Genomic DNA, 17,137 nt, shown 5'->3' with positions numbered 1-17,137 from the left:
TTTTTTTTTTTTTTTTTTTTTTTGAGACAGTCACGCTCTGTCGCCCAGGCTGGAGTGCAGTGAGGCGATCTCAGCTCCCTGTAAGCTCCGCCTCCCGGGTTTACGCCATTCTCCTGCCTCAGCCTCCTGAGTAGCTGGGACTACAGGCGCCCACCACCACGCCCAGCTAATTTATTGTATTTTTAGTAAAGACGGGGTTTCACCGTGTTAGCAGGGATGGTGTCGATCTCCTGACCCCGTGATCCGCCCGCCTCGGCCTCCCGAAGTGCTGGGATTACAGGCGTGAGCCACCGTGCCCAGTGCATTTTTACATTGACTCTTTCTGACGCGAAGGGTTCCCCGAGGCTGAACTTTGAGAAACATGCTTCTGCCGAAATTCCTATTACCCAGGTGGGTAAACTGAGCCCCAGAAAGAGGAAGGGGCCCGTGCAGAACCACGTGATTGCTCTGTTTTGCCTTTTGACTCTCCGGTCTCTTCCTGTTGGTGCCTCTGTGCCTCCCTCCCCAGGTTCTCTGTCTGCCTCATACTCTTATCTTTTCCCTTTTCTGTGGCCGGCGCCCCCCACTACGGCCTCGCCCCCGCATCCGGGCCCCTTCGCGATTCCGGAGGAATCCCCCAGAGCCTCCTGACCCCGCCCCAGGCTCCGCCCCTTCCCCCCACCTTCCCCCGGTCGCAGTGCCCTGCTCCCATTGGCCTCTTCGTACATTGCCCGCCCTGTCATTGGCTAATCCGAAGCGCTCGGCCCGCCCCTCATGCCTGGCAACTCTCCGGTCCCGTCCGTGCGGGCGGGGCGAGTGGAGGGCGTGGCCTCCCGAGGGGCGAGGCAAGTGGAGGGCGGGGCCGCACTGCCGCCCCGCCCCGACCCCGGCCCTGCTCCGGCGCTGCTCCCACCGCCGCGGCAACGGCCCCAGCCCACGGAGGCGGCTGGACTGACCCCCGACGGTTGGACGCACGGACTCTGCTCCGAGAGCAGGTGAGCGAGAAGTGCCGGGGCGCCCCCTATTTCAGCGCATCCCGGGGGCCACCTGGCCGCCCTGTCTCTCCCGCCCGGTAATGCTTCTGCACCCCGCCGCCTGTCCGTCTGCATTCCTGCCTCAGTTTCCCTCTGTCTCTCTGTCCCTCTTGCTGTATAGGTTAGGGAGATACAGGTTGAGTCTCAATTGCCCCCCTTGGCGTGGGGCTCTGCTTGGGACCAGCACCCCCACCCCCCCGTGGAATCTAGTGGACTCTGCCCCCTTTAACTGCAGGGCCACAGGTGCTCTGGCCAGATTCCAGAACCCCGAGGGCATTCCAGGAGGTGGGCAGCTGGGCCAGCCATGCGGAGGTGGGCATGACTGTAGCTTCTGGCTAAACCAGGCATCGGTGGTGGGGAGCCAGGCCTAGGCCCGCCCAGGCCCACCCAGACTGGCCGCTAACGAACTCCCAAGTGACCTGTGGGGCCTTGGCCTCAGTTTTGTCAGCTGTGAACTGGGACCGTCGCTGCCAAGGTAATTGGCAGGTGATCTGAAGGACATCTGTCGCCTCCTGGCCTTTTCTGTGAAGTCGAACTAGGTCCATTTCCTGGGATGGTAAACTAAGGCCTAGAAAGAGGCCAATGCTTCCAATGTTTGGCCAGGGAGGTGGGGACACAGGCAGGACAGAATCTGTTTTCTCTGCATCCTCACATTTTCCAGCACCTTCTCTATGGTGAGGGGAAGGGCTGGGGGAGGAGCAGCTCTAGGTGTAAACAGGCTACCAGAGGTTCTTTCCTGAGCCAGTCCCAGCTCAGCTGGGGGCGGTGAACGCCTGGGGAGGTCCCAGCGGGGTCAGCCCAGTGGTGGCGGAGCTTGGATAAATCTGGATTTGAGCTCTGCCACCCGCATGGTACCTTGAACCAGTTTTTCAATTCTTCTGAGCCTCAGTTTCCTCATCTGTAAAACAGGAGTGGGTCGAAACTCCCCGAGTTACGACTGCTGGGGGATCAGATGCAGGAATACAGGCCCTGCTTATAACCCCCCGATCCTCGCTGTGGCTCTGCCCCAGTCACACTGGCCTCCTCCTGTTCCTCCAGCACCCCAGGCGAGGTCCTGCCTCAGGGCCTTTGCATGGGCTATGCCCTCTGCCACCACGGCAGGTCCAAGGGCGCCAACTTTGAAACATAACAAGCTCCCTGTATGGGCCGGCCAGGACCTGCATTGGCAAGGGCTGGGAGGGGCAGAGGAGGGGCCGTTCAGGGACACTGTACCTATGGAAACGGTGAACAAAGGGCTGTCTCCAGCCACACAAACACCTGGGTGAACTGGGAACTGGCCAGAGGCTGGAGCAGCCTGGGACACAGGTGGCGGGTGAGTGCTTAGACCCCTGGGGGGACTATGGGCTGGAGGGGACTTGAATCCTGCTCTGATGGTGGGGTACCAGGGGGTCCCTGAAGGAAGCAGCTCTGCAGACGGGTGCAGGTCTGAGGCCCCGCCGTGTGCCCCTCCCTCTGTGTGGCCTTGGACCAACGGTCAGGTGCCCCTAGAACCTCAGTTTCCTCATCCCCGTTCCTCCAGGGGTCAGCCCAGGTGGGTGAGGGTTCTTTTGATTGCCCGACAATTCAGTACGGTGCGTTCCGGAGGCCTTAGTGTCCCTGTCTGTCCAATGGGGCCACGAAAGGCTGCCTTGAGGACAAAACTCCAGCCGTTGACAGGGAAACACTCCTCCCAGACAGACCTCAACGCTAAAAAATGACTCACACTTACCCAGGTACAGCCTCAGGTGTCACAGACGGGGAGGGGCGCGAGGAGGCAGAGCGAGAGGGAGGAAACGGCCCAGTTCCACAGCGTGCCTGCCCCTTCCCAGCATCCCCCAACACCCCTCAGCAGACAACTTTCCCGGAATCTTCCCGGAATCACACCCGCCCGAGCTTTGGCGCAGGGACCTCTGGCAGAGTTCTTGGGATCCTGTAAATTCCCAGCTTCCAGGCCTCAGTTTCTCCATCTGTCCAATGGGGCTGGTCATCTCCTTTTTCTTGTGGAAAGGGGCTGAGATAACCGGGGGGAGGGAGGGTGCTTTGAGGGGTGGGGGAGATTCAACAAGACATTGTCAAAGGCCCGAGGAGGGGATTATAGGACACAGTGCTTCTAGAAGCTTCCTAAGGCTTCCATCCTTCCCCTCTAGGGTGGGCTCTGGGAGACAGGAGACTTGAACCCCAAATGTGCCGTGGACTAGGATGGGGAAAGGATTGCGCTAGGTTAAAGGCTGGGTTCAAATGCTGATTCTGCCACATCACTGCTTTATAAGCTCCTGACCCTCTCTGACTCAGTTTCCCCATAACCAAAACCTTGCAGGTCCATCTAGAGAATTTCCCAGCCTGGGCAACATGGTGAAACCCTGTCTCTACTTAAAACAAAGAAAAAGAAAAAATTAGCCAGGTGTGGTGGCGTGGGCCTGTAGTCCCAGCCACCCTGGAGGCTGAGGTGGGAGGATCACCTGAGCCCAGGGAGGCTGAGGCTGCAGTGAGCCGAGATCACGCCACTACATTCCAGCCTAGACGACAGGAGTGAGACCCTGTCTTAAAGAAAAAGAAGAGAATTGGCTGGGCGCCGTGGCTCACGCCTGTAATCCCAGCACTTTGGGAGGCCGAGGCAGGCGGATCACCTGAGGTCAGGAATTTGAGACCAGCCTGGCCAACAGGGCAAAATCCTGTCTCTACTAAAAATACAAAAATGAGCTGGGCGTGGTGGTGGGCGCCTGTAATCCCAGTTACTAAGGAGGCTGAGGCAGGAGAAACGCTTAAACTCGGGAGGCAGAGGTTGCAGTGAGCCAAGATCGCACCACTGCACTCCAGCCTGGGTTGACAGAGTGTGAGACTCCGACTCAAAAAAAAAAAAAAAAAAAAAAGAAATTAAAAAAAAATACACATAAAATAAATAAATAGACGGGGGATCTGGGAGGGCCTCCTGAGAAGGGGCCATGTAAACCCAGACCTGGATGACAAGAAAGAAACAGCCATGTGGAGACCTGGGGGAAGAGCAGCTCAGGCAGAGGGCACAAGTTGTGTAAAGGTCCTGGGGCAGGACGACGCCTGGCATGATGGATGAGCAGCAAGGACGCCCATGGGGCTGGAGCAGTGAGGAGGAGGAGAGAGGGTAGAGGAGAGGGCAGGGAGGGGACAGGGCACGGTGTGCAGATTCTTATGGGCTGCCAGGAACACCTGACTTTGACCCCAAGGGAGGTGGGAGCCATGGAGGGTGGTTGGCAGGGGAAGGATAGAACCTGACTCAGGTACTCACTGGCACCCTTTGGCTGCTACAGGAAGGATAGATGGGGGGCATGGGGATAGATGGTGCCAGGAGACGAGGGGACCAGGCTGTGGGGGAGGTAAGAAGTGGGTTGCGTTAGGCCAGGCATGGTGGCTCATGCCTGTAATCCCAGCACTTTGGGAGGCTGAGGCAGGCTGATCACCTGAGGTCAGGAGTTGGAGACCAGCCTGACCAACATGGTGAAACCCCTTCTCTACTAAAAATACAAAAATTAGCCAGGGATGGCAGTGTGTGCCTGTAATCCCAGCTACTCAGGAGGCTGAGGCAGGAGAATCGCCTGAACTCAGGAGGCGGAGGTTGTGGTGAGCCGAGATCGCGCCACTGCACTCCAAGCTGGGCAAAAGAGTGAGACTCTGTCTCAAAAAAAAAAAAAAGAAGAAGAAGTGGGTTGCGTTGGGATACATTTAGGGGCTGGATGCACCTCCTGCCAGGTGATCCTAGGCTTCTCTACACTGTAAGAAGCTATTGCTTGGGCTGAGGCAAGCCTGTCCCCTCCTCTGCAGAGCCATGGGCTGTGGGTACCTGATATTCATGTTTGGCCCTCGAACCCTTTCTCCAGTGGAAATCTGGCCACAGTGGAAAGTGTCCAGGCTCCCCGCCACAACCCAGCAGGCAGCTGGACCCTGCCCATCCGTGCGGTGGTCCTGAGGGTTCTGGGGAACCCAGTTTGAGAACACCCCCAACTTGGGCCAAGAGATTCCCCTCTCTCTTTTGCCATAACTAAAATGGACACTGGCTGAGTGTGGCGGCTCACGCCTGTAATCCCAGCATTTTGGGAGGCCGAGGCAGGAGGATCGCTTGAGCTCAGGAGTTTGAGACCAGCCTGGCCAACATGGCAAAACCCTGTCTCTACTAAAAGTACAAAAATTAGCCAGGCATGGTGGCAGGTGCCTATAATCCCAGCTATTTGGGAGGCTGAGGCAGGAGAATTGCTTGAACCCAGGAGGTGGAGGTTGCAGTGGGCTGAGATCACGACATTGCACTCTGGCCTGAGCAACAGAGCGAGATTCCGTCTCAAAAAATAAATAAATAAAAATAAAATTGGCCGGTCGTGGTGGCTTATGCCTGTAATCCCAGCACTTTGGGAGGCTAAGGTGGGCGGATCACCTGAAGTCAGGAATTCGAGACCAGCCTGACCAACATGGAGAAACCCTGTCTCTACTAAAAATACAAAATTAGCCGGGCGTGGTGGTGCATGCCTGTAATCCCAGCTACTTGGGAGGCTGAGGCAGGAGCTTGAACCCAGGAGGCAGAGGTTGCAGTCAGCTGAGATCGCGCCATTGCACTCCAGCCTGGGCAACAAGAGCGAAACCCCGTCTCAAAAAAACAAAACAAAAATAAAATGAAATGGATACTGGCCAGGTGTGGCAGCTCATACCTGCAATCCCAGCACTTTGGGAGGCCGAGGCGGGAGGATCACTTGAGCCCAGGAGTTCGAGACTAGCCTGGGCAACATAGCAAGACGCCATCTCTACAGGAAAAAAAAAAAAAAAAAAATTAACCAGGCGTGGTGGTACATACCTGTAGTCCCAGCTACTCAGGAGGCTGAGGTGGGAGGATCACTTGAGCCCAGGAGGTCGAGGCTATAGTGAGCTATAATGGTACCACCGCACTCCAGCCTGGGCAATAGAGTAAGACTTTGCCTTAAAAAAAAAAAAAAAAAAAAGAATAAATGAAAATAAAATGGACACCGACTTGCAAGGCCTGAGTCATGGATTTTTTTTGTTTTGTTCTGTTTGAGACAAGAGTCTCACTCTGTTTCTCAGGCTGGAGTGAAGTGGAACTCACTGCAAACTCTGCCCCCAGAGAATGGCGCCCTCCGCGATTCTCGTGACACAGCCTCCCGTGTAGCTGAGATTACAGGTGTGTGCCACACACACACACTCGGCTAATTTTTGTATTTTTAGTAGAGATGGGGTTTTCACCATGTTGGCCAGGCTGGTCTTGAACTCCCGACCTGAGGTGATCCACCCACCTCGGCCTCCCAAAGTGCTGGGATTCCAGGTGTGAGCCACCGCGCCCAGCCTGTGAGTCATGGGTCTTAAAGGGCTTGGTGCAGTGGGACCCTGGGAGTTGGTGGGATGAGGCCTGGGACCACTGGCCTCAGTGGGAAGAGGCCTGAGGCCCCCCTCGGCCCCCGGAGCACAGTCGGGGCTGTGACAAGACAGATGGAGCGGCTGGCGTGGCCCTGCTGAGCAGACCCATCAATTATTGACGCTGTCTGTGAGGGGCATGAAGAATTAATGGGACAGGGGTGGGGATGGCAGGAACTTGTTACATAATTGCAGCCTGCTCACCAGAGAGCCACCTCCTGTGTTTTCAGGAATTTTGCTATCTGGTTGTTAAACGCAGCCATTATTTAATGTGGGAGAATATAAACTTATACTTAAGGCTGGGCGTGGTGGCTCCCACTTGTAATCCCAGCAATTTGGGAGGCCGAGGCGGGCGGATCACTTGAGGCCAGGAGTTTGAGACCAGCCTGGCCGACACGACCAAAGCCCATCTCTACTAAAAAAAAAAAAAAAGGGCCGGGCGCGGTGGCTCAAGCCTGTAATCCCAGCACTTTGGGAGGCCGAGACGGGTGGATCACAAGGTCAGGAGATCAAGACCATCCTGGCTAACACGGTGAAACCCCGTCTCTACTAAAAAAAATACAAAAAACTAGCCGGGCGAGGTGGCGGTGCCTGTAGTCCCAGCTACTCGGGAGGCTGAGGCAGGAGAATGGTGTAAACACGGGAGGCGGAGCTTGTAGTGAGCTGAGATCCGGCCACAGCACTCCAGCCTGGGCCACAGAGCGAGACTCCGTCTCAAAAAAAAAAAAGAAAATTAGCTAGGCGTGGTGGTGCGCTCCTGTAATCCGAGCTACTTGGGAGGCTGAGGTAGGTAAATCTTTTGAACCCGGGAGGCGAAGGTTGCCGTGAGCCAAGATGGTGCCACTGCACTCCAGCCTGGGCGACAGAGTGAGACTCTGTCTCAAAAAAAAAAAAAAAAAAAAGGCCGGGCCCAGTGGCTCACGCCTGTAATCCCAGCACTTCGTGAGGCCAAGGCAGGCAGATCACAAGGTCAGGAGATGGAGACCATCCTGTGAATGGTGAAACGCCCTCTCTACTAAAAATACAAAACATTAGCCGGGCATGGTGGCGGGCGCCTGTAGTCCCAGCTACTTGGGAGGCTGAGGCAGGAGAATGGTGTGAACCCGGGAGGCGGAGCTTGCAGTGAGCAGAGATCGCGCCACTGCACTCCAGCCTGGGTGACAGAGCGAGACTCCGTCTCAAAAAAAAAAGAAAGAATATAGGGACCAGGGAAATAATCAAGGGAGCCAGGGAGTTGGTGCCTGGTCACCCATTTTGCAGATAGGAAAGCTATCCCCATGCATGGGGCCTTGTCTAGGATCACAGCAGGGAGACCTCAGCGCTGTGGATGGACCTAGACAGGGGCTGTGGACAGGGCTGAAGTCTCCTGGCCGTTCCTGTAACAAGCGTGACACAGCCCTGCCCCAGGGCCTTTGCACAGGCTGTGCCCTTTCGCCTGGAGCATCTTCCCGCAGACCCCGTCATTGCAGGTCCGGCTCCACTGGCCCAGCCCCACCGGCCCAGCCCCTCCCTAGAGAGGCCCTCCTGGTTACCCTGACCTTCGTCCCCTGCCCCCATGGCCCATATCTCTCTCCCTCAAATTAACTTGTCAGTTTCTATTTATTGGTTACTGGCACCTCCTCCTTCCAGCAGGGGAACACAATGTTTTTTGTTTGAGACGGACTCTCACTCCTGTCACCCAGGTTGGAGTGCAGTGGTGCAATCTCAACTCCCTTATACCTCCGCCTCCCGGGTTCACGCCATTCTCCTGCCTCAGCCTCCCGAGTAGCTGGGATTACAGGCGCCCGCCATCACGCCCGGCTAATTTTTTGTATTTTTAGTAGAGATGGGGTTTCACTGTGTTCTCCAGGGTGGTCTCGATCTCCTGACCTTGTGATCCGCCCGCCTTGGCCTCCCAAAGTGCTGGGATTACAGGCATGAGCCACCGTGCCCAGCCTAATTTTAGTATTTTTAGTAGAGACAGGGTTTCACCATATTGGCCACGCTAGTCTTGAATTCCTGACCTCAGGTGATTCACCCGCCTGAGCCTCCCAAAGTGCTGGGATTACAGGTGCCACCTACTGCATCCGGCCAATGGTATTTCTTAGAGGGCCAATTTAGACATTTGGAAGCTTTTTTTTTTTTTGAGACGGAGTCTCACTCTGTCACGCAGGCTGGAGTGCAGTGGCGCGATCTCGGCTCACTGCAAGCTCCACCGCCTCCCGGGTTCACGCCATTCTCCTGCCTCAGCCTCCTTAGTAGCTGGGACTACAGGCGCCCGCCACCTCGCCCGGCTAATTTTTGTATTTTTAGTAGAGACGGGTTTTCACCGTGTTAGCCAGGATGGTCTGGATCTCCTGACCTCGTGATCTGCTCGCCTCAGCCTCCCAAAGTGCTGGGATTACAGGCATGAGCCACCGCGCCCGACCTTCTCCTGAACATTTCATAGCAGTGGGATCACACACTGTGTGGCCTTGTGTGTCTGGCTTCTGTCACTGGAAATGATGTCCTCAAGGTGCATCCACACTGGCGCTTGTGTGTGAGCCTTGCTCCTTTTATGGCTAGAGAACATTCCATTGTTTGGACTGATCTCACTGTGTTTATTCATTCACCCATTAACGGACATATGGACATTTGGGTTGCCTCCACTTGCGGGCTACCCTGGGTTGTGCTGCTGTAAACCATCACGTGCAGAACACGTGTTTGCGTGGTGTATGCTTGCATTTCTCTTGGGTACATCCCCCAAAGTGGAATTGCCGGGTCCTATGGTAACTCCGTGTTTAGATGTCTGAGGAGCCGTCGGACTGTTTTTTTTGGTCTTTTGAGACAGAGTCTCGCTCTGTCTCCCAGTCTGCAGACCTCGGCTCACTGGCACTGCAACCTCCACCTCCCGGGTTCAAATGATCCTCCTGCCTCAGCCTCCAGAGTAGCTGGGATTACAGGTGCCTGCCACTATGCCTGGCTAATTTTTTGTATTTTTAGTAGAGATAAGATTTCACCATGTTGGCTAGGCTGATCTCGACTCTTGACCTCAGGTGATCTGGCCACCTCAGCTTCCCAAAGTGCTGGGATTATAGGCGTGAGCCACTGCACCTGGAATTTTTTTTTTTTTTTTTTTTTTTACTTTTGAGACAGGGTCTTGCTCTGTTGCTTGGGCTGGAGTGCAGTGGTGTGATCATAGCTTACTGCAGCCTTGACCTCCTGGGCTCAAGCGATTCTCCCCCTCTCAACCTCCCGAGTAGCTGGGACCACAGACCTGCGTCACCATGCCTGGCTAATTAAAAAAAAATTTTTTTTGTAGAGATGGGATCTCGTTATGTTGCCCAGGCTGGTCTTGAACTCCCCAGTTCAAGCGATCCTCCCGCCTTGGCCTCTTAAAGTGTTGGGATTACAGGTGTGAGCCACCTCGCCCCGCCCAGATGATTTTGTAATGAGGAAGCAGCTTGGGGTCTAGAAGGCCAGGGCCGCAGCAAGGCAGGGATGGGATCTGTTTTGATACCTGCTGTATCCCCAGTGACTTTGTGGTCTCTTCTGCAAAACAGGCCACCTGGCCAGTACCAGGTGAGAATGACGAGTAGGCACACGTCACTGGTTCAGGACATTGGGGTGTGGCCACAAGTTTCTGCCCCAGGACAGTTGGTGCTCCATAGATGCTTGTCAAGCCACTGAATGGGTGTTAACACCCGAATCCCAGAAGCTGTAGCGGGCTGTGTGTGCTTGTGACAATGATGGGGTGCCCTGGCATTTGGAGGGCGATTCCCCTAGGCCCCAGGCAGTCCCTGGGAAGGCCCCTGCCCTGTAAGGGCTGATGCGGCCGCTACACCGCCTCCTGCAGGAAGGAAGACCCAGGTTTATTTTGGTCCTCGGCTGTTCCCCTGGGAGAGCAGTCATCCTCCTGTCTGGCTGCCTGGATGGGAGCGTTTCTGGCAGAACAATGGGTCAGGGAGGAGGAAGGGGAAGGCCAGGCAGCTGGGCTGCGCCAGGTGTCAGCAGGTCCCGGGGCTGCCCCAATGGTCTTCGGAGTGTGGGGTCAGGAAGGGAGGCCACAGCTGCTTGCCCCCGTCCCTCTTCCTGTTGGCCTTGTAGGGGGAGCCCAGGCCCTTCCTGAAGCTGTAAACAGGCCTGACTCCCCTCCGGAATCAACTTCTCCAGCCTCATGACTCGTAGATAGGAAAGTCAAGGCCCAGAGAGGGGCACAGCCCTGCCTGGGGTTACGCAGCTGCTGAGATGGGCAGAAAGATGTGGGCTCCAGGGCCGATAGGGTCCAGGGACCTCATCCCCAGATGCAGAGAAAAGGCCTTGTCCTCTTCGGGTCCCCTCGGTTTGTTCATCTGTGAATTGGGGAGACGGGACCCAGGGGTTCGGGAATTCCCTCTTGAAATCTGCAGACACTTTTTTTTTTTTTTTTTTTGGCGATACAGTTTCGCTCTCATTGCCCAGGCTTGGAGTCCGGTGGAATGATCTCAGCCGACTGCAACCTATGCCTCCTGGGTTCAAGCGATTCTTCTGTCTCAGTCCCTCAAGTAGCTGGGACTACAGGAGTCCACCACACCACGCCCGGCTAATTTTTGTAGTTTTAGTAGAGATGGGGTTTCACCATGTTGCCCAGGCTGGTCTCAAACTCCTGACCTCAAGTGATCCACCCGCCTCGGCCTCTCAAAGTACTGGGATTACAGGTATGAGCCACCGTGCCCAGCCATGTGTGGCTTTTTTTTTTTTTTTTTTTTTTCTGAGACTGAGTCTCACTCTGTCGCCCAGGCTGGAGTGCAGTGGTGCAATCTCGGCTCACTGCAACCTCCACCTCCCTGGTTCAAAGCAATTCTCCTGCCTCAGCCTCTCGAGTAGCTGGGACTACAGACACCTGCCACCACGCCCAGCTATTTTTTTGTATTTTTAGTAGAGATCGGGTTTCACTGTGTTAGCTAGGATGTTCTGGATCTCCTGACCTCATGATCTGCCCGCCTCGGCCTCCGAAAGTGCTGGGATCACAGGCATGAGCCACCGCGCCCAGCCAGCTTTTTTTTTTTTTTCGCACAGGGAATCTCACTGAGATAGAACCAGGTTTGCAAGTTCACAGAGCTGAGAGGCACGAAGGGCAGAATTCCAGGCACTGGGTGCAGCCTCTCCAGAGGAAGCTCACAGCTTAGTGGGGATTGGGGGTTTGGTCACAAGCTTCTGCCCCAGGACAAAGTTAGTTCTGATTGTCCCCATATTTCAGATGGGGAAACTGAGACACGTTGTTAAGTTGCTTGCTGCAGAGGCCAGAGTTGGGAGCAGGCCCTAAATATCAGGGTTGCCCTCTAAGACTCAGGGCCAGTTGAGAGTGTTAGATGGGGAAGGCAGAGGGAGTTGGGGTTCAAGGGCGTTGGGAGCCAGTGGTCACTGTATTGCTGTGCGGCCTTGGGGAAGTGGCTCAGCCTCTCTGAACCTTTGTGGTCTCTTCTGCAAAACAAGGAACCTGCCTAGTACACGGTGGGGGTGATGAAGTGGGCATATGTCACTGACTCAGGGCCTGCCACGTGGCACTGAGTCAACAGTACCCCTTTTCTGGCCCAGGCCTGCGCAGAGCCAGGGTCTGGTGACCGAGGTCGGAGGACGGGGCGGCCCATCCAGTAATTCCCGTGCCTGCCCTGACCTCAGAGGGCGGCCGAGGGTTTGGAACTTCTCCCGGAGTCTGAACTCACACAAAGACCAGCTTTGTGGGGGCTCCTGGGGTAGGGGGGTGCCCACATGGCATTCCGAGACTGGCAGCCTGGCGCTGGGGTGGGAGTGGAGGCTGAGCAGGGCCTGGGGCTGTGAGAGAGACCGGGGGCGGGTCTCAGGCCCTCCCTCCTCCCCCAGTTCTTTCACACTCCCCTCTTCATTCAGCAGATGTTTCTGGAGTCTTCAGGGACGCTGTGGATAAGGAATCGGGCCCATGACCTCCCCTGCAGCCTGGGGTGAGGCAGACCAATGGGGCTGCAGAGCCGGGGAGCAGAAGAGCAGTGGGGATGCCTGGGACACCTGCATCTCAGAGGAGGCAGAGACTTGGGGACCAAAGTGATGGGGATGTATAGGAGTTTACCAGGGAAGAGGCAGGTGCTTCGGGACCAGGGCTTTGGGGATGTATAGGAAGGAGTTCACCTGGGAAGAGGCAGGGGCTTAGGGGCCAGGGCTTTAGCAGATGGATAGGAGTTCACCAGGGAGGAGACAGGGTCTTAGGGTGTTGGGGTCCACAGGGAAGAGTCAGGGCTCCAAGTGAGGTGTGGGGCTTGGTCCTGAGAGCTTCGGGGAGCTGTCAGCTGGTTCTCAGCAGGTAAGGGCTATGCCCCACTCTGAGATTTAGGAAGAATGCCAGAGCTGCAGGAAGGAGGTGGGTGGAGGGGGAAGCTCCAGTGCCAGGGAAATTGGGCAGGCTACAGGGCAGAGTGGACAGAGAAAAGGAGCAGACAGGGACAGGGGGGTGGCTCTGCAGTCAGAGGCCTGGCTCTTGTGCCTTGAGAGCTGGCCAGCCTCTCACCTTGGCCACCTCCCCTGCCCCAGCCTGGACGGGGCTGTCCAAGTCAGTGTTTCCCTGTTGGAGGAATCATCGCAGCCATGCCTTCCCAGAAACCCCACAAATGTCTGCCTGTGAACCCATCACCCCCTGGCTCACTTGGAGTCGAAGGCCTTAGGCATACCTGTGATAAACCCTGTGGGGGCCGGGCGCGGTGGCTCACGCCTGTAATCTCAGCACTTTGGGAGGCCGAGGCGGGCGGATCACGAGGGCGGGAGACTGAGACCATCCTGGCTAACACGCTGAAACCCCTGTCTCCACTAAAAATACAAAAAATTAGCCGGGCATGGTGGCGGGCGCCTGTAGTGCCAGCTACTAAGGAGGCTGAGGCAGGAGAATGGCGTGAGCCTGGGAGGCGGAGCTTGCAGTGAGCCAAGATCATGCCACTGCACTCCAGCCTGGGTGACAGAGCGAGACTCCGTCTCAAAAATAAATAAATAAACAAACAAACCCTGTGGGGGCAGTGGGGCTGAAGGCACTGCCATAGTAACGGGCTCCTGCACCCTGAACAGCCTGGAGTCTGGGGCTTACTTAGAACCCCATCTCACGGAGCGGTGGGGTGAGGGTGGGGAGTGTTGAGCTGGACCTAGGGGTATGGAATGGAACCCCCTGTAATGATCACCTTGAACCCCTTCTCAGCTCATAGCAAGGAAATGGTGGGTTTGAGGGCTGGTGTCAGGCCCTACAGATAGTGGGTTTCAGAAGGGCCTTCTCTGTTTGTTTATAATAATAATCAAATAATACTAAATAAAAAATAAAATGTTTGATTTTTTTTGTAGTTAGGGTCTTGCTATGTTGCCCAGCCTGGTCTCAAACTTCTGGCCTCAATTCACCTGCCTTAACCTCCCAAAGCACTGGGACCATAGGCATGAACCACAGGCTTGAATTACAGGCTGGAGTGCGGTGGCATGGACTCAGCTCACTGCAACCTCTGCCTCCCGGGTTCAAGGGATTCTCCTGCCTTAGCCTCCCAGGTAGCTGGGATTATGGGCATCCACCACCAAGCCTGGCTAAGTTTTGTATTTTTAGTAGAGACAGGGTTTCACCATGTTGGCCAGGCTGGTCTCGAACTCCTGACCTCAGGCGATCCACTGGCCTCGGCCTCCCAAACTGTTGTGATTACAGGCGTGAGCCACTGCGTCCAGCATGACACTTTTTATTTTATTATTTATTTATTTTTTTGAGACGGAGTCTCGCTCTGTCGCCCAGGCTGGAGTGCAGTGGCCGGATCTCAGCTCACTGCAAGCTCCGCCTCCCGGGTTTACGCCATTCTCCTGCCTCAGCCTCCCGAGTAGCTGGGACTACAGGCGCCGCCACCTCGCCCGGCTAGTTTTTTGTATTTTTTAGTAGAGACGGGGTTTCACCGTGTTAGCCAGGATGGTCTCGATCTCCTGACCTGGTGATCCGCCCGTCTCGGCCTCCCAAAGTGCTGGGATGACAGGCTTGAGCCCCCGCGCCCGGCCCAGCATGACACTTTTTAAAGGAACACATTCTGTTAGGCCTCTGCGGTCTGTGGTGTTGTCTCCTCTTCTGTGTGAGAGCCCCAACCGTGCGGAACTGAGGGCTGGTCCCTGTCCCCCGCAGGCCATGGACACCTTCAGCACCAAGAGTCTGGCTCTGCAGGCGCAGAAGAAGCTCTTGAGTAAGATGGCATCTAAGGCAGTGGTGGCCGTGCTGGTGGATGACACCAGCAGCGAGGTGCTGGACGAGCTGTACCGCGCCACCAGGGAGTTCACGCGCAGCCGCAAGGAGGCCCAGAAGATGCTCAAGAACCTGGTGAAGGTGGCCCTGAAGCTGGGGCTGCTGCTGCGCGGGGACCAGCTGGGCGGGGAGGAGCTGGCGCTGCTGCGGCGCTTCCGCCACCGGGCACGCTGCCTGGCCATGACGGCCGTCAGCTTCCAGCAGGTGGACTTCACCTTCGACCGGCGCGTGCTGGCCGCGGGGCTGCTCGAGTGCCGCGACCTGCTGCACCAGGCCGTGGGCCCCCACCTGACCGCCAAGTCCCACGGCCGCATCAACCACGTGTTCGGCCACCTGGCCGACTGCGACTTCCTGGCCGCGCTCTACGGCCCCGCCGAGCCCTACCGCTCCCACCTGCGCAGGATCTGCGAGGGCCTGGGCCGGATGCTGGACGAGGGCAGCCTCTGAGCCCCGGGTCGCCCGGCCGCGCCCCTCGCGCCTTCGGGGGCTCTTCTGCTGGGCGCGGTGGGGTTTGTGGGGTTTTTTCCACCTCTTTTCTCCCGATCGGACTCCGGCCGATCTCCCCCAGACAGGTGGGTGACCGGCCCCTTTGCGAGGACGCTGAGCCATCTGTAGCAGCTGTTTCAGACACGGATGTCACCTCTTCTCCTGGCCCCCGCCCAATAGGGAGAGGAATTTGGGGCCCTACTCTGAGGACCACCTTCTACCCCTGTTTGTACTTCCTGGGCCACGCCGACCCCTGGGTCGCTTGATGTAAAAGTCAAAAGCTGCTGCTTCCCACTTGGTGACCTCGCCTGGGATTTTCATCCCCACACACAAGGACTAGGGGTTCCCATGGTGAACTGGGGGAAGAGGAGTGTTAGGGAGCAAATCGCGGCACCCCCCGCCCCATCCATAAATTCACATCCTAACCCCCAGGACCAGAAGATGATCTGATTTGGAAATAGGATCATTACAAATGGGATTAGTTCAGAGGATGTCATCTTGGAATAGGGTCGGCCTCAATTCAAGGACTGGGGTCCTTAAAAAAAGGGGGCTCGGGACAGGGCCCGGTGGCTCACGCCTGTAATCCCAGCACTTTGGGAGGCCGAGGCTGGCGGATCACGAGGTCAGGAGATGGAGACCATCCTGGCTAACATGGTGAAACCCCATCTCTACTAAAAATACAAAAAATTAGCCAGGTGTGGTGGCGGGCACCTGCAGTCCCAGCTACTCGGGAGGCTGAGTCAGGAGTATTGCTTGAACCAGGAGGTGGAGCTTGCAGTGAGCCGAGATTGTGCCACTGCACTCCAGCCTGGGTGACAGAGCGAGACTCCGTCTCAAAAAAAAAAAAAAGCGGAGGAATTGGCGCCAGGTGCAGTGGCTCACTCCTGTAATCTCAGCACTTTGGGAGGCTGAGGCAGGAGGACTGCTTGAGCTCAGGAGTTCAAGACCAGCCTGGGCAAGATGCTGAGACCCCTGTATCTACAAAAAAAAAAAAAAAAAAAAAGAAGGCCGGGCGCAGTGCCTCACGCCTGTGATCCCAGCACTTTGGGAGGCTGAGGCGGGTGGATCACGAGGTCAGGAGATCGAGACCATCTTGGTGAACACGGTGAAACCCTGTCTCTACTAAAAATACAAAAAAAATTAGCTGAGCGTGGTGGAGGGTACCTGTAGTCCCAGCTTCTCGGGAGGCTGAGGCAGGAGAATGGCATGAACCCGGGAGGTGGAGCTTGCAGTGAGCCGAGATCACACCACTGCACTCCAGCCTAGGCGACAGAGCGAGACTCCATCTCAGAAAAAAAAAAAAAAGAAAATTATTGTGGTGGGCCGAGGATGGTGGCTCCCGGCACTTTGGGAGGCTGAGGTGGGCAGATCACAAGGTCAAGAGATCGAGACCATCCTGGCCAACATCGTGAAACCCCGTCTCTACTAGAAATACAAAAATTAGCCAGGGGTGGTGTCGGGCGCGCCTATGGTCCCAGCTACTGGGGAGGCTGAGGCAGGAGAATCCCTTGAACCTGGGAGGCAGAGGTTGCAGTGAGCCGAGATCACACCGCTGCACTCCAGCCTGGTGAAAAAGCGAGACTGGTCTCAAAAAAGAAAAACAAAACAAAAAAACCAAAAAAACATTATTGTGGTGGTATGCGTCTATAGTCCCAGCTACTTGAGAGACTGAGGACGGAAGATCACTTGAGCCCAGGAGTTAGAGGCTGCAGTGACCAATGATCGTGCCACTGCACTCCAGCTTGGGTGAGGGTGGGTCCCTGTTTAAAAAAAAAAAAAAAAGGATTTGGATACAGACATGCATGCAAGGAAGGCCAAGGATGCCAGCCACTACCAGGAGCTGGGAGAGACCCGGGCCAGATTCCCCTCGGCCTTGGAGGGACCTAGCCCTGGCCACACCTTCATCTCAGACTTGTGGTCCAGAGAACTGAACGAGAATAAATGTGCATGAAGCCCGTCAGCCCATAGGACTTGGTCCTGGAAGCCCCCACTCAAGAAGGCTCCAGTGAATGCTGGCATGTTCAGCCAGGATGCCTCCATGAGGCTGGAGACCTCTGCC

The 17,137-nt window shown here is 56.2% G+C and overlaps 1 protein-coding gene across 7 annotated transcripts; it reads left to right on the top strand.

Annotated features, from left to right (window-relative positions):
- The first annotated feature begins 251 nt into the window (after positions 1-251).
- Positions 252-15,564, top strand: TNFAIP8L1 (TNF alpha induced protein 8 like 1). Of its 7 annotated transcripts, none has more exons than XM_033195857.1 (3): positions 912-974; positions 12,228-12,295; positions 14,476-15,564. In XM_033195857.1, exon 3 carries the CDS (start codon positions 14,479-14,481, stop codon positions 15,037-15,039), a length of 561 nt encoding a protein of 186 aa, XP_033051748.1. In that variant the 5' UTR covers positions 912-974; positions 12,228-12,295; positions 14,476-14,478; the 3' UTR covers positions 15,040-15,564. The 7 variants fall into 7 exon arrangements, with proteins under 7 accessions (XP_033051750.1, XP_033051751.1, XP_033051748.1 ...); XM_033195856.1 differs by lacking the exon at positions 912-974 and adding an exon at positions 2,286-2,325; XM_033195859.1 differs by lacking the exons at positions 912-974; positions 12,228-12,295 and adding an exon at positions 252-390.
- The last annotated feature ends 1,573 nt before the right edge of the window (positions 15,565-17,137 follow it).

This window comes from Trachypithecus francoisi, unplaced genomic scaffold (genome assembly GCF_009764315.1).
Source record: "Trachypithecus francoisi isolate TF-2019V2 unplaced genomic scaffold, Tfra_2.0 Lachesis_group5, whole genome shotgun sequence".
Classification (NCBI taxonomy): domain Eukaryota; kingdom Metazoa; phylum Chordata; class Mammalia; order Primates; family Cercopithecidae; genus Trachypithecus; species Trachypithecus francoisi.
The sequence above is the reverse complement of the archived record's forward strand: the minus strand, read 5'-3'. Positions and strand labels throughout refer to the sequence as shown.